The sequence below is a fragment of the Nelusetta ayraudi genome, unplaced genomic scaffold, assembly GCF_046127955.1.
Source record: "Nelusetta ayraudi isolate G7.1 ecotype Tasmania unplaced genomic scaffold, CSIRO-AGI_Nayr_v1 ptg000190l, whole genome shotgun sequence".
NCBI lineage: Eukaryota > Metazoa > Chordata > Actinopteri > Tetraodontiformes > Monacanthidae > Nelusetta > Nelusetta ayraudi.
Genome location: NW_027466239.1, coordinates 62,501 through 83,242, shown reverse-complemented (window position 1 = coordinate 83,242; position 20,742 = coordinate 62,501). Strand labels below are relative to the sequence as shown.

The window sequence follows — 20,742 nt, the reverse complement described above, 5'->3', positions numbered from 1 at the left end:
CACTGGGACCCTGACTGGTCTATGGAGGTTCATATGTTCTAATGGGAGGAAAACCACCTGACTGTAATTGTACTGCCTGTTATTAATGTATTTATGGGCAGTGTGTTCCGCTCTTACCAATATATAAAAACACACTGGACCTTTAAAAAAAAAAAAACGATGCCAAAGGGTCAAAGGTGAAGAACAGAGATAAAAACCAAGGTCATTGAAAAACATTTGATTGTTTTTTCCTCCTCCTGCATCTACAAGGTTCAAACACCACAAGAGAAACCTGCTCCTTTGTACAACAGGGCTTTAATCATTGCATCATCTTCACCACAGCTGCACAGCCTCACACACTCGCAGTGTGTACGTCAGTGTGTACATCAGTGTGTACAGCAGTGTGTACAGCAGTGTGTACATCAGTGTGTACATCAGTGTGTACATCAGTGTGCACTCGCTGCCAAAGTCACTGGAATTTAAACTGTAGAGATTAATTTAGCTGAAATTAATTGAAGCTGGAGTCCGGTCAGTCTGATTATTTACAGTGAAGACGCCTCCCACTGTGGCCGCTCAACTCAACATATACATACATACATACATACATACATACATACATATATATATATATATATATATATATATATATATATATATATATGACTTCATGTCGCTCAGCTTCATGCTGATTGGTCATGTTAGACTCCCAAACACACACACACACACACACACACACACGCACACGCACACACGCACACACACGCGCACACACACACACACACGCACACACACACACGCACACACACACGCACACGCACACACACACGCACACGCACACACACACACGCACACACACGCAGGGCAGCTCCTCCAATGGGTGTCAGTGCTCTTTGTGTTTGCTGTGGAATCTCTCCAGCAGGGCCCTCATGATGTTTCCTGGGATCTGCTGGTGCTGCTCGATCAGAGCCTGGACAGCCTGCTGAACCTGCACACACAGCGCACACACAACACACACTCTGAGGTAAAGCCCTGAAGCAACAGTCAAATCAAAACAAGTGCATCGCTGCCACCCTAGGAAAAAAAAGTGTGAGTTTTTACCGTTTTTATGTCATGTTTTTCACGTTATAATGCTAAAACCATCATGTTATTTCGTGAAAGTTTCACGTTATATATCACCTATTATCACAAAACAACGTGATTGCTTCACGTTTTACTACACAGTTTTCGCTATATAACGTTAAACTATCACGCTAAGTCATAAAATAACGTGAAAATGATCACGTTATTTCGTGATCATTTTCATGTTCAAACGTGACACGGATCCCTGTTTCTATCTGGTGTGGCAGCAAACTACGGTTGCGCATCAACTGGAGTTGATTGAGAAGGAAGCCACAATAGGACGGCCATTCAAAGGATTTTTGGGGTTCCAGGAGTCTAGTTGCATCTAGGTCTACGAGCTGAGTACAAACACAATATAAAGGAGACCTTCAAAAACGCTTCACGTAAAAAGGTTAACGTAGCTTAATGTCGGAAAACAGCGATCGACCGTCACCGAATTTCGCGTGGACAATAACACAAAAAAAACAACACAAGCTGGCTGTGACCGGAGACGTCCGTGCGAACATTAAGCTACACTAAGCTTTTTCAGCGTTTTAGAATACCAACTCAGAATCACGTAAGAACGCGAAAATGATCACAGAATATCGTGACAGTTTATTTTAGTTATTACATGATCATTTTCACGTGATATTACGTACATTTTCACAAAATAACATGGAAATGATCATGATAACGTGATTGTCAAACGTAAAAATGCGATAATTATGACGAAATGACGTGATAGTCTATTTTAGTTATTACGTGATCATTTTCACGTGATATTACCAACGTGAAATTTTCGCAAAATAATGTGAAAATTACCGCGAAAAAGCGATTGTTTAACGTTATAAAGCGAAACTGTTTACGTAAAAATGCGATAATTATGACGAAATGACGTGATAGTTTATTTTAGTTATTACGTGATCATTTTCACGTGATATTATCAACGTCAAATTTTCACAAAATAGCGTGAAAATTATCGCGAAAACGTGATTGTTTAACGTTATAAAGTGAAACTGTTTACGTAAAAATGCGATAATTATGACGAAATGACGTGATAGGTTCAGGTTGTAACGCGACACTGAACACTGTAGCAATGCAACAATGTGAATGGATATGGAAGCAGAGACAAAGAGTGAAGTTGAGGAAGACGCGGACTGACCTTCTCTGCCAGCTCTGCTGCAGTCGTGTCGGGGTCGTAGGGGATCGGGTCCCCAAGGAAGGTTCGAAACTTGACGGGAAAACCACCGTAAATCGGAGCGACTGGGAGACGAAACCTCTCGTACAGCCAGCGGAATAATCCTGCGGGCAAAACAGGCGAGACCCTCGTGAGCGTACATGTACATTCGTGTATATCGAAACGTCATCGACTAATAGTCTTTCCATGGTGAACGTGCAACCTGGAGCCTTCACGAAAGGTTTCCTCCGTTCGTTTCTCTGCACTCACTCAAAGTTCCCAGAGACCTGAAGCCTTCTCGCACGTTCTGAGTGAACATTGGAATGACTGGCTGGAAGACAGAGTGCACCAGAGAGAGAGAGAGAAGGTCAGCATCCACGTGTTTGGGGGAAGACCCGCCTCGACGGAGGAAAGCCAACCCACCACTTGAGAGTCCAGAGCCACCTGGGCGAAGCCTTTGCGTTTGCCCCACAGCAGAGGGTAGGTCTCGTCACTGAAGAGAGCTTCTCTCACCCCTCCTGGAGAAATGCCCAACAGATGACCGTTCCTGAGGGCCTGCACACACTCCTCCTGAGGGCCGTGGATCACACTGAACACCTCCAGCAGCAGCTTGAAACCTGGAGGACGGAGGGACAGAGGGACAGAGGGACGGAGGGACGTAGGGAGGGAAGGAGGCGGGGACGAGGTGGAACAACCAGGATGGAAATGTTCAAAGTGCAGATTTCAGAAGAACTTTGCAGGCTACAAGAGTGACGCTGGGTGCGTCCCACACACACTGTGGTGCAGGGTGTAAAGACCTGGGATTTTGAAAATGAAGTGGTCGGCGACAGAGTGGCAAGTCCGGCCCTTCTGAATGATCACACTGGCAAGGAAATAATAGTAGTCAATGGGAATGGCTCCATGATAGTAGACTATCAGTGCAGGTCCCGCGTCAGGTATCTTCTCCAGCCCGTGGATTTCATAACCTGTTCCACAGGTTGAGGGGGGGGGGACAAGGCGTCTCAAGATGAAATGCACTGTTTGTCTTAAATGTCAGGGAAAAAAATGCATTAATAAATTAACCCCGTGGTGTCCTACCGTGCCAAATGGCTCCGTGTCCATCCCACAATGTCGCCAGGGTCTTCCTGGCTCCGTCCCAAAGGTTGTTGCTGTAAGCTTCCCTCAGCTGAATCTTCCTCTGGTTGGACGCCACGCAAACGCAAAAACCAAATTAGAATTTAGTCAGTGTTCATTTTCAGAGCAAGACGTGATTTTGTTTTAGTCGGCATTGAAACATCATCATCATCATCTTCATCATCATCATCATCACCACCATCATCACCACCATCATCACCATCATCATCATCATCACCATCATCATCACCGCCATCATCACCATCATCTCCATCATCATCATCACCATCATCATCACCACCATCATCACCATCACCATCATCACCATCACCATCATCACCATCATCATCACCACCATCATCATCATCATCACCATCATCATCATCCCCATCATCACCATCATCATCATCATCCCCATCATCACCATCACCATCATCATCACCATCATCTTCATCATCATCATCACCATCACCATCATCATCATCATCACCATCATCACCATCATCACCATCATCACCATCATCATCATCACCATCATCATCATCATCACCATCATCACCATCATCACCATCATCACCATCATCACCATCATCATTGTAGTCGACTACAGTGACATTCACTCCAGTCCTGAGATGTTCGCACCACAGATTTTGCAAAGTGTTTTATTTTCTTTCATATGAAATGTGAAGTGCGTCCAAGAGTCCAGTGGAACTCTTCCTCGCTGGTCCCTCTGTGTGGACGCACTTCAGTCACTTCCTGACCGCGTGCGTCGCTCTGATTGGTTGTCTTCCCCAACTCATCCCACCACTCTCTAAATCCTCTCTTCCTTCCACAAATGAAACAAGCTCTCATTGGATGTCGTCGCCGGCAGACATTTGGCCCCTCGTTTTCATTGGTTGAGGAATGTGCCGAGTAGACCTCGTCCTGGTCTGAGTCCTCGTCGATGCACTTTTATTTACTTATCGTCGCGTTTTAGTCAGAAGTCATCATGTGCTCTCTATGCTTCACTGTTTGAGAAAGAAGAGAAACTAAACGGAGCGCATCGACATCTCAACCAGCTGCTGCCAGCCAGTCCCAATTGTGCTGTCTGAACCACGCGCTGCCGTCTGGCCTCATACCCGACTCAGTGGGGTCAAAGGTCATCCTCACCGCGCGAGGGGCTTCGGTCGCCGAGGGTCAGAAAGAGAGCTGCCGTACCTTGTAGACGTGGAGGAAGAGGATGGAGAGGTAGAGGAGGATGACAATGAGGAAAGGCAGGATGAAGACGACGGCCAAAGGGGTGAAGACCCACAGCAGGTATTCCACCACACTCAGGTAGTCCTCCATGTGAGCCAGGCCACTCCATTGCTCCAGGGCGTGGAACACACACATCTGCCGGAGAGACAGGAGAGCCGGCACGTCACACGCTCGCTTCGACTGTATCCAGATAACGTTGAGTGGAGAGCAGGACGAGCGATAAAACAACCACTGCACGACATACAAGACAGAGGAAGAGTCAAACTACACAGCATGGCAGAGAGAAGGGCCGAGTGCAAACCAGGAGGAGGAGGAGGTGGAGGGAGTTCAATGACCGAAAGGAGCAAAGCAAGGCAGAGTTCAATGCAGGGCGCTCGGAGAAGCACTACAGCAATAGAGCCGTAATAATAACAACAACAACAACAAGAACAATAATAACAACAACAATAATAACAATAACAACAACAACAATAATAATAATAACAATAACAACAACAATAACAATAATATTGAATGCTTTTTCATATTTTCAGTCGTCGGTGTTTGTTTGTCAGTTCAACACTGTTGGGTTTCAAACAACTCAACGGTTGACTCGCTTCAACCCAACAGGCAACATTCGCAGAAGCGAGTCATGAGAAGTTGGCTTGAACCCAATAATCAATAATCGATAATAGATAATCAATCACTAGCAAAGTGAAAGGTTCCAGGGCGCGGACAAGGACAACCGCGCATTCTCTTCCTGTTTGGTTTCTGTCTCAGTCCGTGACAGGGCTCGAGAAGGCAACACTTTGTCATTTCATTCACAACATCCTATCTGAATTTGGGGGGGACTGATGACGCGGCACAGTGCGTAATTTGTGCACGAGACGTCAGTGATTGACAATGAATGTTTGCAGCGTCCAACATTATGACAGCACAATGCCGAGTGGAAAACGATCGGTGATGAGGAAACAAACCAGCGGCAAAGGATTTCTGTCCGGTGACAGCGGCGGCGTTACCTTCGCCAGGCGGGTCAAAGGTCAGAGGTCAGCGCAGGGATCTGCCAGCACCATCGGGGACCCCCGCAATCGGCAGCAAATGCCCGATTGCTGTCGAAGCCGTAGTTAGTTATTTATTTCTACTTCTTCCTCTTTTTTTTTCTTTTTTTTTGTTTCACGCCGCAACAATTTGACTGTGACACAATCTAGGTGTTACAGCGATTCAGGTTTCCCGGAAACCTTTGTAAATGCACGTGAGTTCCGCAGAGCAACAGCGGCTACTGTCAGCACTGATGCGTGGATGCATTACAAGAATCAAATACAAGATTTCATATCTATTCTTGTGTATTGAGCCAGTGCGGATTGATCAGTACATTCTGTCAGCGCATAAGGATGAGGCTAACTTCACCTACTTCCTGGTTACGGGTTTCCCGCACCTACGGATGCCGAGCCAGGACAATTCTGAGAGAAACGACCTTTGGCTCAGGCTTGCCTCCTATAGGAAACGCCGTTATGTCCCACATACATTCATACATACGTTACTCACGTTTCTTTTCGTTTGTCGTATATTATGAACATAATTCATTCATGTTACAACATAATTTGGTCTTAAAACAATTTAAGCTACATTTAAAAAACGAAACAAAAAACTAAAGAGCGCTTGGGAGCCAGAAGAACCACTCTCTTTATAGTGAGTCAAGCCAAAAGAACCGGTTCTTGAGGAAGAGGCGGATGACTGCGCACTAACGCATGCAAACAAATTATAATGTTTTGTGAGATCACCTGGCACATTTTTCGGAGGCATTTTCGAAACCGGACTTTTATTTTGGAAAGTAAGTCGCCGGAAGTTTCGTATGCGGAAGTTTTCGCTGCGGTACCTTGCGGTGATGGTTGTTGATGTTGCGCTGAAAGAAGGACTGATGACCATGATGCTGGAGAGGAGCAGAGTCACAGTCATCGCCGATGTGTTCTTCAGCAGCGGGAGACCCTCCGCCGTCCAGGATGACGTCATCCACTGCCGCTGCTCCAGAGCCTTCGTACAGTGAGTCCCTCGCTTTGCTTCAGGGGGACTCTTTTGAGCATCTGTGTGACGTCACAGATGCTTTTCGCGCTACAGAGCGTTGTGTCTTTGTGAACATTCTGACTTTGTGTGTTTTGCTCCGTGTCGTGCAGAGATCGAGAGCTGTACCGCTCAGACAGAAGACTGATCCCATCAGAGCAACACCGCGATGCTGCTCAGGGTGAGTGAGTCAGTGAGTCAGTAGCTGCTGGAGCCGCTCACAGCCAACAGGGTGAGTCAGTGAGTCAGTGAGTCAGTAGCTGCTGGAGCCGCTCACAGCCAACAGTGTGAGTGAGTCAGTAGCTGCTGGAGCAGAGTCACAGCCAACAGGGTGAGTCAGTGAGTCAGTGAGTCAGTAGCTGCTGGAGCCTCTCACAGCCAACAGGGTGAGTGAGTCAGTGAGTCAGTAGCTGCTGGAGCAGAGTCACAGCCAACGGGGTGAGTGAGTCAGTGAGTCAGTAGCTGCTGGAGCCTCTCACAGCCAACGGGGTGAGTGAGTCAGTGAGTCAGTAGCTACTGGAGCAGAGTCACAGCCAACAGGGTCAGTGAGTCAGTGAGTCAGTAGCTGCTCGAGCCTCTCACAGCCAACGGGGTGAGTGAGTCAGTGAGTCAGTAGCTACTGGAGCAGAGTCACAGCCAACAGGGTGAGTGAGTCAGTAGCTGCTGGAGCCTCTCACAGCAAACAGGGTGAGCGAGTCAGTGAGTCAGTAGTGACTGACTCACTTTTCTGGAGACAGAGGAACGATCTGGAAAGCCCGGGTCAGATTAAAAGAACCATATGAACCCATTTAAAACCAAAGACGTAATTAACACAATTGAAAAACATTGAATTGAATATTGAATTTCCCCCTGTGGAGCTTCTGAGGGTCAGTGGGTCATGACTCATGATGATAGTGACGCCAGTTTACACAGGAAGTGATGAGGAGACGGAAGAGGAAGAGGACTTGTTGGACGAAGAGGCTCAGCTGATGGCCAGCATGGGTCTGCCTCTGGCCTTTGGCAGCACCTCTGGTCAGAGGTCAGAGGTCAGTGGGTCAACTTCTCGCATCTTCACATGGAAGATGTTTGTCTTCTGTTCAACGTTTCCATTCGTGGTTTCCCCGACAGCCAAGCAGGAAGTCTTCAACATACTGGGTGCCACCTGAGGAGGAGGAGGAGGAGGAGGCGGAGGAGCATCAACCGTCTGTGGAGGAAGGTAGGCCAACATCAACTCTTCACTGCTGCTGGTGTTCAGAGGAGGTTGAATGGGTTGTAGTTTGATGCTCGTAGTTTATTTAACTTGTGAGAAAAGAGAGACGGGAAAACATTTGAATCGCAGTTTGAGTTTGGATCAAGATAAAACGTTTCCATGTGTTTCACGTCACTCAGTCGGGCGTCCCGCTGAGTCCCTGGAGGAGCAGAGAGACGACGGCGGCTGGGAGAAGTATTGGGGTGAGAAACACTCAGGAGTGATTCCAGGCTGATGCAAGCTTTCCTTCCTGGGGGAAACTGCAGCTGCGTTCTTCAGAAGTGGGCTGCCAAAGTCCAAGTTCACTCTGATCTTCATCCTCGTCTTCCTACTTGCAGCTCAACATGGTGAGGCTCTGCTTTGGAGCCAGTGGCTGGAGAGACACCCAGAGACGGACGCCCTGGGCCCTGACGCCCAGGGCCCTGACGCAGTGACGGCTCTGCTCCGAGACCCGGGCACCAGGGTCCTGTGGGAGGAGCACCTGGCAGAGACCTACCGCTCCTACTGGGAGCAGTACACCTACTGGGCTGCACAGGGCTGGACCGCTGATCCAGTGGAGGAGAGCAGCGGTGGAAGTCCGGTCCGGGCCGGCCTCAGCGGTGACATGGAGGCCTTGGACCTTGGTCTGCTTGTCCAGAGCTGCTCGGTGGAAGACGCCCAGGTCTCTGCGGTGCAGGCGGCCACGGGCTGCCAGGAGGTGGTTGTGAGCACAGACTGCTGCAGTGCCGATGAGCCTCAGGACGGTGGAAGTGAGCGCAAGCGACCTGCGGGTTCCTCGCAGCCCGACGCAGCTGCACCACGCACAGGTAGGAGCTCCAGTCCTGGGAGTGAGGGGGTAGGTTCTCACACTGGGGGGGTGGAGGCTGCTGCAGTCACACTGGGCTCTGGATGCTAGGCAGGAGGACAGACAGGAGGACAGATTTGGTGGGTTCTACAGTGAGCCAGAGGGGGGTAGCAGAGCAGCAGCAGATGGATGCAGTGTTATGGTGAGCCTCCTCATAGGAGGAAACAATCTGTCCTGGGATATCATGGAGGAAACATGTTGCTGTGATGTCAATGGAAAATGAAGCAAAGTTGCAACCAAGTCAGAGTCTCTGAAGCCCCACCAGGGGGTTTAGCTCCTAGAACCACCCAGAACCATCTAGAACCATCCAGAACCACTAGGGTGTTGAGCTCTTAGAACCACCCAGAAGCATCCAGAAGCACCAGGGTGTTTAGCTCTTAGAACCACCCAGAACCATCCAGAACCTCCAGGGTGTTTAGCCCTAACCCTAACTTTATTGACTTATTTTCATGGGATGTAAGAGCAACAGAATTGTTGACAGAGTCATCGGTTCCAAAGCAGTGGAGTGATGGTGGGGGGGATCCAGTGTCCAGGGTTGGAGGCTTCCAGGAGATATTTCCCTTCCACTGTTGATGTTGTGCATGTGAATACACAGCGAGTGCAGTAACACACTGGTGTGTTGCTGATGTGTTGGAACTCAGAGTCCCAGCAGGCGTCTTCCATGAGTGGCAGGCGCCTCGGTGGTGGAAGGTCTCACGGAAGAGGAGAGGGCGGCGATGACGAGCCTCCGGCTGGAGGTCGGGCCAAGGTCAAGCGCAGGTTAGCACGACCAGCTGGTGATGATGCCTTCACTGGAATACTCTGTGACGTTCTCTCTCTCTGGCTCTCACACTCACTTCAGTTTTTTCAAAATAATATTCTATGAATCAAGTTGACCTCCACGCACACAGTGTAAGAAAGACAAGCTTCTTCTCTCCTGGCTGCTCCATCCAGTGCTCTCCTCAAGCTCCTTGTATGGAGCCAGACAAGCTGGAGATGGAAGAGAGCAACGCGTCATATTAGACAATCAATAACTTCATACCAGAACCACTCACACGCAAAATCCAGTTTCAAATTGAAAAAACACATCGAAATAAATCAAATGTAAATAAAAATTGCAGCCTTCTGATTTAAATACTTCTCCATGGGCTGATAATACATTTATAATAATAATAATAATAATAATAATAATAATAATAATAAATGATGAATGAATATTGTGATGGGAATCACTGAGTGCATTGAATGACTGAAGCTGGGTTGTTGTTGTTGTTGTTGTTGTTGTTGTTGTTGTGCAGTCATGAGCAGGACGTGGAGGAGGTCCCACAGCTGACGGCAGAGGAAGCTTGGAGCCACCTGGGACTCCAGGTGAACCCTCAGCCTCAGTAAGTCTGACGTGGTGGCAGTGAGTTGCAGCCGGACCTTCAAGGAGAGAAGCCTCTCCTCCAGACAAAGACTCACTTTGACCTGGGGGGTTCACTGTAACACGGAGTCTTATTCCACTGGAGGAACACGAGACCAGTGTGTCTGAACCTCTCAGCAGTTGCAGTTGTCTCCAGTGACATTCAAAGATAGCAGCTGGTCAGTTGTGCAGGTGGTCCGCAGGGACTTGAATGCACCGTGTGCAGTCTGACTCACTGATTAAAGCCTCATCGAGAGCAAACACCCAGTGTTGCATGACTGCAACACCACTGGAGACACTGCTGCTTCTCCAGCGTCATCACAGACCAGGCGCTCAAGACCGTTCACAGGCCGGTCCTGATGGTCCCACGCTGCCGCTGAGCCTTGTCCTCCTCTCCACAGGTTTGCCAGTGTTGTCCGGCTGAGAGCAGCAGGCCACAAGCAGCAGAGGCGGCGCTGGTGCCGGAGAGCATCTGGCAAAAGCAGCAGGAGGCCAGCAGTGACTGACGGAGAGCAGAGCTTCCCACCGACCAGCAGCAGCCTCCGCAAGGTGCTGAACCACTTGACCTGGGACCTCTGCTCCCAGAGAGTCTGTCTGTCTGTCTGTCTGTCTGCCTGTCTGTCTGTCTGTCTGCCTGCCTGCCTGCCTGTCTGTCTGCCTGTCTGTCTGTCTGTCTGCCTGCCTGTCTGTCTGCCTGCCTGCCTGTCTGTCTGTCTGTCTAACTGATGAGATGATGATGATGAGAGAAACCAGTGATTTTTCTCTGCATTGGTAGAAAGTTTGCAGGACCAGTTTACAACCAGCAGCCTTTCATGGTTCAGTTGGGAGTGGGGAGTCGTGTTGGTCACCAGCTTCAGTAGAGTCCCACTGCTCTCCAGTGCTCAGTGGTCAACTGCTCCATTTCTCCCCTCACAGGTCCAAATGTTCCTGAGAAACAACCAAGAAGAAGGACGGAACACGAGCATCTGTGGCGAGATGATGGAAGAGAGTGATGAGGAAGAGGAGGATGGAGGTGGAGAGGAAGACCAGAGGAGAGGACAGACAAAGGGAGAGGGTGATGAGGAAGAGGAGGATGGAGGTGGAGAGGAAGACCAGAGGAGAGGACAGATGAAGGGAGAGGGTGATGAGGAAGAGGAGGATGGAGGTGGAGAGGAAGACCAGAGGAGTGGACAGATGAAGGAAGAGGGTGATGGGGAAGAGGAGGATGGAGGTGGAGAGGAAGACCAGAGGAGAGGACAGATGAAGGGAGAGGGTGATGAGGAAGAGGAGGATGGAGGTGGAGAGGAAGACCAGAGTAGAGGAGACGCAGAAGCAGCTGCAGTCCGGCAGAGTTCCGGTGCAGAACAGACAGAGTGCAGTGGGTCCAGTGCCGCACTGGCCTCGGACCCCAGCACTGCCCACACTGCGCCCCCTGCTGGACCGCTCCCACCTCCGGAAGGTCCCGACAGTTCCGTGAACGGAGGAGACAATGGTGAGCAGTGGCCGATGTCTGGGTTCCTACATCAGAGGAACGCAAAGACGAGGGATGAAGCGGTACCGGTACCAGTATGGGGTATCGGTACCGACACCAGGGTTGAGTACTTTACTCGTACTCGTAGAATACTTGCTGATACTGCGACACTAATTTCCCACAGGCTGCTCACACTCGACGGGGACAGAAGAGAAGAGACGGCAGAAGAGGAAGAAGCAGAAGAGGAAGCAGCAGATGCCTGCAGAGATGGCAGCAGAACCAGAGCTGGCCAAGTACTGGGCTCAGCGGTACCGACTCTTCTCCCAGTTCGACCGAGGGATCAAACTGGACCGAGGTCAGTGTAACCGGTCAGCCTCCAGGGTGGTTCTGCATAGTTCTGAGTGGTTCTGAGGTGGTTCTAATAAAGTTTTAGGGCGGTCTGGATAGTTCTAGGGTGGTTCTAGTTGGTCCTAGGGTGGTCTGGGTGGTTCTGTAGTGGTCCTAAGTGGTACTAGGATGGTTCTAATTAGTCCTAGGATGGTCTGGGTAATTCTGTAGTGGTCCTAATTTTAGGTCATTCTAGGATGGTGTGGGTGGTCCTAGGATTGTCTGGATGGCTTTGTAGTGGTCCTAAGTGGTTCTAGGTGATTCTAGGATGGGCTTGGTGGTTCTAGGGTGGTTCTAATTGGTCCTAGGGTGGTCTGGGTCTGTAGTGGTTCTAGGTGATTCCAGGGTGGTCCTAGGGTGGTCCTGTAGTGGTCCTACGTGGTCCTAAGTGATTCTAGGTGGTTCTAGGTAATTCTAGGGTGGTCCTGTAGTGGTCCTAAGTGGTCCTAAGTGATTCTGGGTGGTTCTAGGCCAGGCTTGGGCAAACTACAAAGCTGCAAACTATGACTATATGTTGTTTCCTCCTACGAGGTGGCTCAACCAAACCCTCCATCCATCTGCTGCTGCTCCGCTACCCCCCCTCTGTCACACAGTAGAACCCAGTGTGGCCCCGGCAGTGAACCCGTTGGCCCAGCAGCTGGTCTAACCTGGCTGTGCGTGTGTGTTCTTGCAGAGGGATGGTTCTCTGTGACACCGGAGAGAATTGCGGAACACATCGCTCAGAGGATTCAGCACAGCGGCGTCCACGCCGACATCGTGGTCGACGCCTTCTGTGGCGTGGGAGGAAACGCCATCCAGTTTGCACTGACTGGGAAGAGAGGTAAGACCCCACTGGAGACCAGCAGGGACTGGACCATGGCCCAGCAGTCCAGCCTGCAGTCTGTCGTTCACCTGCTGAAGGTTGATTTAAAGGACCAGGGTGGAAAACCCAGGGTGGAAAAATGAAAAAACAACTGAAAGCAATTGGAAAAAGAGTGACACCCAGTGGTGAACTCTCAGATTGCAGCGCTCCTTTGCTCTCTCTCTGTCTCTCTCTCTCCTCTCTCTCTCTCTCTCTTTCTCTCTCTCTCTCCTCTCTTTCTCTCTCTGACTCTCTCTCTCTCTCTCTCTGTCTCTCTCTCTCTCCCTCACTCTGACTCTCTCTCTCTGTCTCTCTCTGACTCTCTCTCTCTCCCTCTCTCTCTCTCTCTGTCTCTCTCTCTCTCCCTCACTCTGACTCTCTCTCTCTGTCTCTCTCTGACTCTCTCTCTCTCTCCCTCACTCTGACTCTCTCTCTCTGTCTCTCTCTGACTCCCTCTCTCTCCTCTCTCTCTCTCTCTCTCTCTCTCTCTCACTCCCTCTCCCTCTAGTGGTGGCCATTGACATCGACCCGGTTCGCTTGGAGCTGGCGCGGCACAATGCTGCGGTGTACGGCGCCGCTGACAGGATGGAGTTTGTGCAGGGAGACTTCCTGCAGGTGGCGCCGCGGCTCCGCGCTGACGTGGTCTTCCTGTCTCCGCCCTGGGGGGGTCCCGATTACCTGTCTGCCCAGGTGTTTGACCTCAAGACCATGATGGAGCCTGACGGATATCCTTCCACCTGCTCAGCAGACGCAGCGCCTGATTGGCTCGTTGAATGTGCGCTGTTCAACTCCTCTGAGCGTCACCAGTTAGCTTTGAACTGGGACTTAGCTAAGCATAACATAGCTTAACTTAATTTGAACCAACTTAACTTACCTAAAGACTTGCCTTATCTTAACACCATGTGACGTAAACAAACCGTAACCTTACATAAATGTACTTGACGTAACTTGACTCGACTAAACTTGACTTGACTTGACGTAACTTGACTTGACATAACTTAACTAAACATAAATTAACTTGGCTTTACTTACTATAACTTAACTGAACTTAACATACCATAGCGCAACCTGACTTAACCAAACATAACATTACATAACTTAACTTAACTGAATGTAACTTAACTTAACACAACATAGCCCATTGTATCTTAACTTACCTTGAAGTAACTTAACTATTTTTTCTTAACTCAGCTTGACTTAACGTGACTTAACGTGACTTGGCTTGACTTGACTTGACTTGACTTGACTTGACTTGACTTGACTTGACTTGACTTAACTTAGCTTAGCTCAATTTAGCTTATCTTATCTTATTTTAGCTTAGCTTAGCTTAGCTTAGCTTAGCTTAGCTTGGCTTAGCTTAGCTTAACATAAATTAAATTGGCTTTACTTACTATAACTTAACTGAACTTAACATACCATAGCGCAACCTGACTTAACCAAACATAACATTACATAACTTAACTTAACTGAATGTAACTTAACTTAACACAACATAGCCCATTGTATCTTAACTTACCTTGAAGTAACTTAACTATTTTTTCTTAACTCAGCTTGACTTAACGTGACTTAACGTGACTTAACGTGACTTAACGTGACTTGACTTGACTTGACTTGACTTGACTTAACTTAACTTAGCTTAGCTCAATTTAGCTTATCTTATCTTATTTTAGCTTAGCTTAGCTTAGCTTAGCTTAGCTTAGCTTGGCTTAGCTTAGCTTAACATAAATTAAATTGGCTTAACTTAACTTAACTTAATGTACCTTAACTTAACTTAGCGTAACTTGACTTGACTAAACTCAACTTGACTTGCCTCTACTTGACTTGACTGAATATTGATGATTGATTTCCTGCCTTAACTTTGTCCACATTTGAGATTTTCCGCGTGGCCAAGCTGATCTCTGACAACATTGTGTTCTTCCTGCCTCGCAACGCTGACATGGACCAGGTCAGTGTGTCTCATTGTGTTACCGCTCAGCTGTCGTTCTGTGTGTGTGTGTGTGTGTGTGTGTGTGTGTGTGTGTGTGTGTGTGTGTGTGTGTGTGTGTGTGTGTGTGTGTTTGCATATGGAAATATACACAGAGCGAGGCCTAAATACTGACTAAGCAAGTCCGTAATAGAAAGACTTCATCCATATTGTGACGAGACGAAGACCACTGACCTTTGGCCTCTACAAATACCTGTATGTATTGAAGTACTTATGAAGTACTAACTAGTACAAATTAGGTATTTGTATAAGGGAAGCAAATCGCAACTGTACTTTGTGGACATTTTTAGAAATGTTGCTTTTATTTTATGAAAAGCTCTCAAGGCAACGCAGCTGCTGTCACTGCTGTGACCTCTGACCTTTAAGTGGCTTCAATCCATTCATTCACGCATCCACACTGCATTCTAATGATGAACCTTAAAGCGCAGCAGGCTGATGATCCGTTTGTTCCATATCAATAAAGTTCTTCTTCTCCTCCTCCTCCTCCTCCTCCTCCTACTTCTTCTTCTCCTCCTCCCCCTCCTCCTCCTCCTCCTCCCACTACTGCTCCTCCTCCTCCTGCTCCTCCTCCTCATGTCTTTGCAGGTTGCTTCTCTGGCTGGTCCAGGAGGGAAGATGGAGGTTGAGCAGAACTTCCTCAACAACAAGCTGAAGACGGTGACGGCCTACTTTGGCAGCCTGGTCAAGTCGGACAGCTGACCGATGCCCCCCCCCCCCCTCTCTTCTGGCCGTCGTGTTTCTTTTATTGTTGCTTTTAGCGGTGTGTGGATCCTCTGAGTGATGAAGAAGCTGCAGCTGTTTGACCTTCAGAGCCGCTTCGCTTTAATACGCCCACCTCCTCAACAATGCTGGAAGTACTAAAGCTATTTTTCTATGCGGGATGTCTTGAGAAAGATCATGTCACAGTTTTATTGTTCTTATCTGTTTGATGGCATGGTGTCAAGGTTGTGTCCCTACTTGTTCTTTAAAGTCCTTTTTTTAACAATAAAATATCTCCTGCGTTGGCTCTGACGTCAAATGCATTTGCTTTGTGTTTTCTGCTCATTTGATCAAAGTGCTTTGAAATGTTGATCACAACTCAAACTATAAAAAATCCACAGGATTAACACACACACACACACACAGAACCTGGACAGAACCCACACACACCACTGGGCAAGTGTACGATATTAAAAGTATTGCAGTACTACCAGTGTTCTGCTGCAATACCACAGGCATGTTTCAATATGACCATGTTATTGTATTGAAATCACTGAATGAAGTTCTCCCCCCCCACCCCCCACTGCACCAGTTAACTCGGAGAGAATCCCTGTGTCTGCGTGGGTTCTCTCCTGGTTCTCCGGCTTCCTCCCACACTCCAGAAACATGCATGTGAGGTCAATTGAAGACTCTAAATTGTCCGTAGGTGTGCATGTGAGTGTGAATGGTTGTTTGTCAGCAGACACATGGAGAACCTGGAGAGAACCCAGCAGACACAGGGAGAACCCGGAGAGAACCCAGCAGAGACCTGGAGAACCAGCAGACAGTGGGAGAACCTACAAACTACCACACAGAAAGGTCCCAGGCGTGGAATAGAACCCAGGACCTTCTTGCAGTGAGGTGGTAGTGCTCACCACTGCGCCACCGTGTGGCCCTGAAATTGGAACAATTTATTCAAATGAATGAAATTCGTAGAATGAAAACTGGATTTAAAGTAAATCATAAATATTAAAAAGAAGTGAAATCCAAACTGAACTGACAAGAGTGGGACTTTATTTGCACTGACTTTGTAATTTCATGCAAACGGGTTGCACCATTATTTATTGAGGCATCTCTTTTCCATTGTAAACCTGTTATCAAGCTGTACATTAACTGTACAGTGCAGTACTGCATTATATAAAAACTGTAAACACATTCCTCGAGTGTGCGTCTATTTTTTTAAACCTAAACCCTGGAAACTGGAAACTGGTTCATTCCACCACAGAGTGCCACTGCAGTCTGGTCCCCTGCTGGTCACCTGCTGGTCACCTGCTGGTTTAGCAGAGCACCAGACAGGAACTGGACTCCCAAGTCACAACAACGCACTCGGATATGAAGATTCAAAATTTAATACGAGCATGACTCGACATTCTTCAGTCCAGTTGATGCAAACCAAAAAAAACCGACACGCGTTCGTACACACGGAGAAGCACAAAATAATACCATTACAAGTGGGGGCGGGGCTTATGACATTCAGCATATCAAAAATGGAACGCTACAAATGTGATGTGAAAACTGATAAACGGCCGTAAAATATTATAAAACTGTTAGTGCATTTCACAACAGCATTGCTATTGATTTCTTCAAATAAATAAACAAATAAATAAATAAATAAATAAATAAAGGTGTAGTAAGGCCTGAAATGACGACGTTTGTCTCAATCCTGGAAATAAGTACAGTACATAGAGCTTCCGTACAAATCAAATGAAAACGTATGTACAAGAATAAAAGCGTGTCAACGGACCGACATTCCTCGCTAACTGCTGCAACCAGCCGCTAGCGGTCCAAAGACTCGCTGCTCCGTCGCCTCGCTGGAGAAGTGGAGCTCGGAGAAGAGCGGACGCCACTCGGCCAATGGGAAGCACGTCGCATTCACCGGACTCAAAACATGCGGGCGCCTCGTCTCGTAGTTGCCACACCAGGATCTCCTCGTTTCTAGGAAATATCTCGTAATTAAGAGAGAAAATATCTTGTAATTAAGAGAAAAAAAATTAATTAAGAGAAAAAAATCTCGTAATTATCACATCAGGATCTCGTAATTACGAGATCCTGATGTTGTTATTATGAGATCTCGATGTCATAGTTACGAGAAAAGATCTCGTAATTAAGAGAAAAAAATCTCGGAATCACGAGATAAAATAAAGAAAAAGGAAACGTCTATAAATGCTCTCTAATCAGTGGCCAAATGATGGCGCTATCACAGTAAATCTGCTGTCACTACCTTCTGGGTTTGAGACCCTGGGAAATAGTTGCATTTCTGTGTGTCAACACCGTGCAGGCACCTCAGAGGGTTGAGATGGTCCAGGCAGTCTGACACTGTGCTGGATGTGGCTCTCTGGTCTGCAGGAGCAGGAGAATCAGCACCGGAGGCTTCAGGGAGACTAACTCATGCCTCCGGTCTGGTTTGGTAGTGACAATCCTGGACCATGAGGAGACCCTGCTCTCCTAATGAGGAGATCAGGTGCCCAGTTTTCTATTTCATCCAGCGAATGCAACGTGCTTCCGTGGTCCCTCAGCCAGTGAAGATCCAGAAAGCCCCCCCGCCCCGCCGCTCCTGCCGGGCCCTCAGATGAACCACTCCTTCTTGCTCTCCTCGATGGTCTCGGTGAAGGCCGGGTCGTTGACGATGATGGCGGCGTCGGCGCAGTCGGCCGACTCGGCTCCTTTGGCCTCGTTGGTGTGGTAGGAGCCCTTGTGGCGGAACATGTGGCGGACCACCAGCACCATGATGCACAGGACGCTGAAGATGACCATGGAGATGATTCCTGCAGATCACAGACAGACTGCAGCTTAGCAGGAGGACCGCCCGCCGCGTCCGCTGTTGTATCTTCTAACACACGGAGGACGTCACCACCCATACAGTGTGCTCTCTCCATGGACACTCTGCTCCCACTTCAGGAGCTTCTGGAGCTCCTTGGCTCCAGGATGAAGCGCTCGAGGTCTTCACACTCAAAACAGCAGCAACGATATTTACCACCAACTACGGCCGAGTTGCGATCCACTCCGTCCTCGCTGCTCTTGTCCTCGTTCAAGAGGAAGTCAGCTCCTGCTGGGGACACAAGGGGGAAAACCGGGTCACTTCACCCTGGGCGACTCCCTGGATCAGAACCCAACCGGATCGGAACCCGAGCGGCTGCGTGGGCCTCTTACCGGCTTCGTGGTGCCAGGGGTCGCTGGCCGAGGCGGCGGGTGACAGCGTGAGGGGCAGAGCGCCGCAGTTGGACGGGACCAGAATGCCGGTGGTGCTGACGGGCGGTGCCTGGCCCGAGCGCAGCGCCACCTTGAGGGGAGCCACGCTGTTGAACTGCACCCTGGACAGACAGCCCACGAAGCCCGGCGTGTTGTAGCGCTCAATCAGGACGGGGTCAATCTGCCCCGTTTCTGGACCGAGGGCACACACACACACACACACACATACACACACACACACACACATACACACACACAGGTGAGGTCCATGGTGTGTGAGGACCGTTGGTTGTGAGTTTTCACATCACTGTTACTGACTGGAGGAACACTGCTGGTTCTCCCTGCAGAGGAACCACTGGCAGTACAAGTTCTACTGCAGGTCTACTGCCACTGGTCCACAGCAGCGACCACAACAAACTCCTCTGGGGATTTTCGGGCCTTTTTTACGACATTTTTAGAAAAAATTAAAATCCATGGCTTGATGTGACGCAGTTGAAAGATTTGTGAGCAATCCCACTGGTGCAGTGCCGGCCCACTGGACCAGCGGTTCTTCCTGGTGGAGAGGACTTCCTGGTCTCCTCCACTTCTTCAGGCACTCACCAAACACCTTCCCGAGGAAGAAGCTCTTGGCCATCCGGAAGCGGCCGTCGCAGGCCTCAGGCAGCGCGTACGTGGACACTGGGTAGTGGTCCAGCTGGAACACAGACAGAACCACTTAGAGAGCCCCAGGCCCCAGCGGAGACCAGCTGTGGAACTGGGGCCTACAGAAACCAGTGGAACCAGCCGCGTTGGCGCCACCAACCTGCAGCTGGACCCTCCGGTGGTTCCTGCTGATGTTGACCGAGTGCGGCTGCCCGTTGGCCAAGTTGAGCTCATCCAGGTCGATGGTGTACGGTTCTGCCAGGCCCGCCAGGCTGTAGCGGACCTGCAGGGTGCCTGCAGGTTCAAAACACACAGAGCAGCGGGTTCTGAGATGGACCTTGCTGGACTCACACTGGCAGCTGAAGGTTGGACCTCAGGCTTCAGGATCAATGCTGCGTCTTCATCTGCGTGTGTGCGTGCGTGCGTGCGTGCGTGCGTGTGAGTGTGCGTGTGTGCGTGTGTGTGCGTGCGTGCGAGTGTGTGTGTGTGTGTGTGTGTGCGTGTGCGTGTCTGTGTGTGTGCGTGCGTGTGTGTGTCTGTGTGCGTGCGTGTGTGTGTCTGTGTGTGTGTGTGTGTGTGTGTCTGTGTGTGTGTGTCCCACCATTGTGCCTGAGCACTACGGCCATGTAGTCTTGGGTCCAGGAGCTGATGTAGACCAGGATGCTGGGAGTGCTGGAGGTGCTGAAACTGAACAGCAGCTCCTCTCGGGTCAGGTTGGTCTCACCAGGAGAACCCGAGGCCAGCTTGGGTTCTGCCGAGGCCAAGATGGCCGCCTCCGGCAGGAAGTCATAGCGCACCAGCGTTCCCGTCTCAAAGTAACCCCCAACATCTGACACGGAGAAGAAGGACAAGCAACGATGGTGACACACAGTGGACCTCAGGACCAGCCATCAGCTGCGTCGACTGAGCTGCAACCAGGCGTGGCCGTATGCGGCCCGTTAAGCTTTTTAATTCGGACCTTTCAGCCCAACTTGAAGAAATGATATTAACACTCAGTCATCAAACATCTGCATCTCCTCCATGGTCCAAGTGTTTCCAGAGGCCTTTCAATAAAGAGCCCAACACCCTGGTGGTTCTGGGTGGTCCAGTGGTGGTTCTGGATGGTTCTAGGCAGTTCTAGGTGGTTCTAAGAGCTAAATACCCTGGTGGTTCTGGATGGTTCTGGGTGGTTCTAAGAGCTCAACACCCTGGTGGTTCTGGGTGGTCCAGTGGTGGTTCTGGATGGTTCTGGATGGCCACACTGTACAACCCAGTGTGGCCCCACCAGTGAAGATGTTGGACCAGCCCTGTTGTAGGTGGTCTAGCTGTGGTTCTAGGAGGTTCTTTGTAGTTCTAGGCTGGTCTAGGTGGTCCTGGGGTGGTTCTAAGTGGTTCTAGGTAGTTCTGGGGTGGTCTTGCGGTGGTTCTGAGGCGGTTCT

General features: G+C 49.4%; 4 protein-coding genes across 9 annotated transcripts in view; 2 read left to right on the top strand and 2 right to left on the bottom strand.

The window, feature by feature from the left end:
• LOC142881297 (NLR family CARD domain-containing protein 3-like) overlaps window positions 1-20,742 on the top strand; it is a 160,242-nt gene that overhangs the window by 95,503 nt on the left and 43,997 nt on the right. The gene's annotated exons all lie outside the window — the stretch shown is intronic.
• Window positions 306-6,595, bottom strand: tmem68 (transmembrane protein 68). 3 transcript variants are annotated; one of them, XM_076015493.1, is made up of 8 exons: window positions 6,459-6,595; window positions 4,565-4,738; window positions 3,332-3,431; window positions 3,052-3,219; window positions 2,678-2,871; window positions 2,525-2,585; window positions 2,240-2,379; window positions 306-964 (listed from the first exon to the last, which is right to left on the bottom strand). In XM_076015493.1, exons 2-8 carry the CDS (start codon window positions 4,736-4,738, stop codon window positions 860-862), a joined length of 942 nt encoding a protein of 313 aa, XP_075871608.1. In that variant the 5' UTR covers window positions 6,459-6,595; the 3' UTR covers window positions 306-859. The 3 variants fall into 3 exon arrangements, with proteins under 3 accessions (XP_075871608.1, XP_075871607.1, XP_075871606.1); XM_076015492.1 differs by lacking the exon at window positions 6,459-6,595 and adding an exon at window positions 5,560-5,960 and having other exon boundaries at window positions 311-964; XM_076015491.1 differs by lacking the exon at window positions 6,459-6,595 and adding an exon at window positions 5,602-5,959 and having other exon boundaries at window positions 315-964.
• tgs1 (trimethylguanosine synthase 1) lies at window positions 6,429-15,762 on the top strand. Its single transcript, XM_076015471.1, has 15 exons — window positions 6,429-6,622; window positions 6,754-6,821; window positions 7,553-7,665; window positions 7,748-7,835; window positions 8,009-8,071; window positions 8,207-8,674; window positions 9,354-9,471; window positions 9,990-10,076; window positions 10,495-10,642; window positions 11,009-11,564; window positions 11,728-11,898; window positions 12,604-12,750; window positions 13,280-13,496; window positions 14,638-14,716; window positions 15,341-15,762. Exons 1-15 carry the CDS (start codon window positions 6,435-6,437, stop codon window positions 15,452-15,454), a joined length of 2,625 nt encoding a protein of 874 aa, XP_075871586.1. The 5' UTR covers window positions 6,429-6,434; the 3' UTR covers window positions 15,455-15,762.
• LOC142881292 (contactin-associated protein-like 2) overlaps window positions 16,827-20,742 on the bottom strand; it is a 38,517-nt gene continuing 34,601 nt past the window's right edge. For 2 of the 4 annotated variants that reach the window (XM_076015465.1, XM_076015468.1), the window contains exons 20-25: window positions 19,926-20,153; window positions 19,485-19,618; window positions 19,283-19,376; window positions 18,644-18,874; window positions 18,468-18,542; window positions 16,827-18,258 (exon numbers count right to left, since the gene is read on the bottom strand). In XM_076015465.1, coding sequence (XP_075871580.1) covers window positions 18,059-18,258; window positions 18,468-18,542; window positions 18,644-18,874; window positions 19,283-19,376; window positions 19,485-19,618; window positions 19,926-20,153 — 962 coding nt within the window. In that variant the 3' untranslated portion in view covers window positions 16,827-18,058. The remainder of the gene's footprint in view (window positions 18,259-18,467; window positions 18,543-18,643; window positions 18,875-19,282; window positions 19,377-19,484; window positions 19,619-19,925; window positions 20,154-20,742) is intronic. The other 2 variants (XM_076015467.1, XM_076015469.1) reach the window with 1 other exon arrangement.

Excerpts from the sequence above, each read along its gene's own strand:
- tgs1 (XM_076015471.1), top strand. The coding sequence starts at position 6,435 with ATGCGGAAGTTTTCGCTGCGGTACCTTGCGGTGATGGTTGTTGATGTT. Across the intron at positions 7,666-7,747 it reads CCTCTGGTCAGAGGTCAGAG|CCAAGCAGGAAGTCTTCAAC; the intron begins GTCAGTGGGTCA and ends TTTCCCCGACAG. Across the intron at positions 11,899-12,603 it reads AGGGATCAAACTGGACCGAG|AGGGATGGTTCTCTGTGACA; the intron begins GTCAGTGTAACC and ends GTGTTCTTGCAG.
- tmem68 (XM_076015493.1), bottom strand. The coding sequence starts at position 4,738 with ATGTGTGTGTTCCACGCCCTGGAGCAATGGAGTGGCCTGGCTCACATG. Across the intron at positions 3,220-3,331 it reads ACACGGAGCCATTTGGCACG|GTTATGAAATCCACGGGCTG; the intron begins GTAGGACACCAC and ends CCTGTGGAACAG. Across the intron at positions 2,872-3,051 it reads CTTCATTTTCAAAATCCCAG|GTTTCAAGCTGCTGCTGGAG; the intron begins GTCTTTACACCC and ends TCCGTCCTCCAG.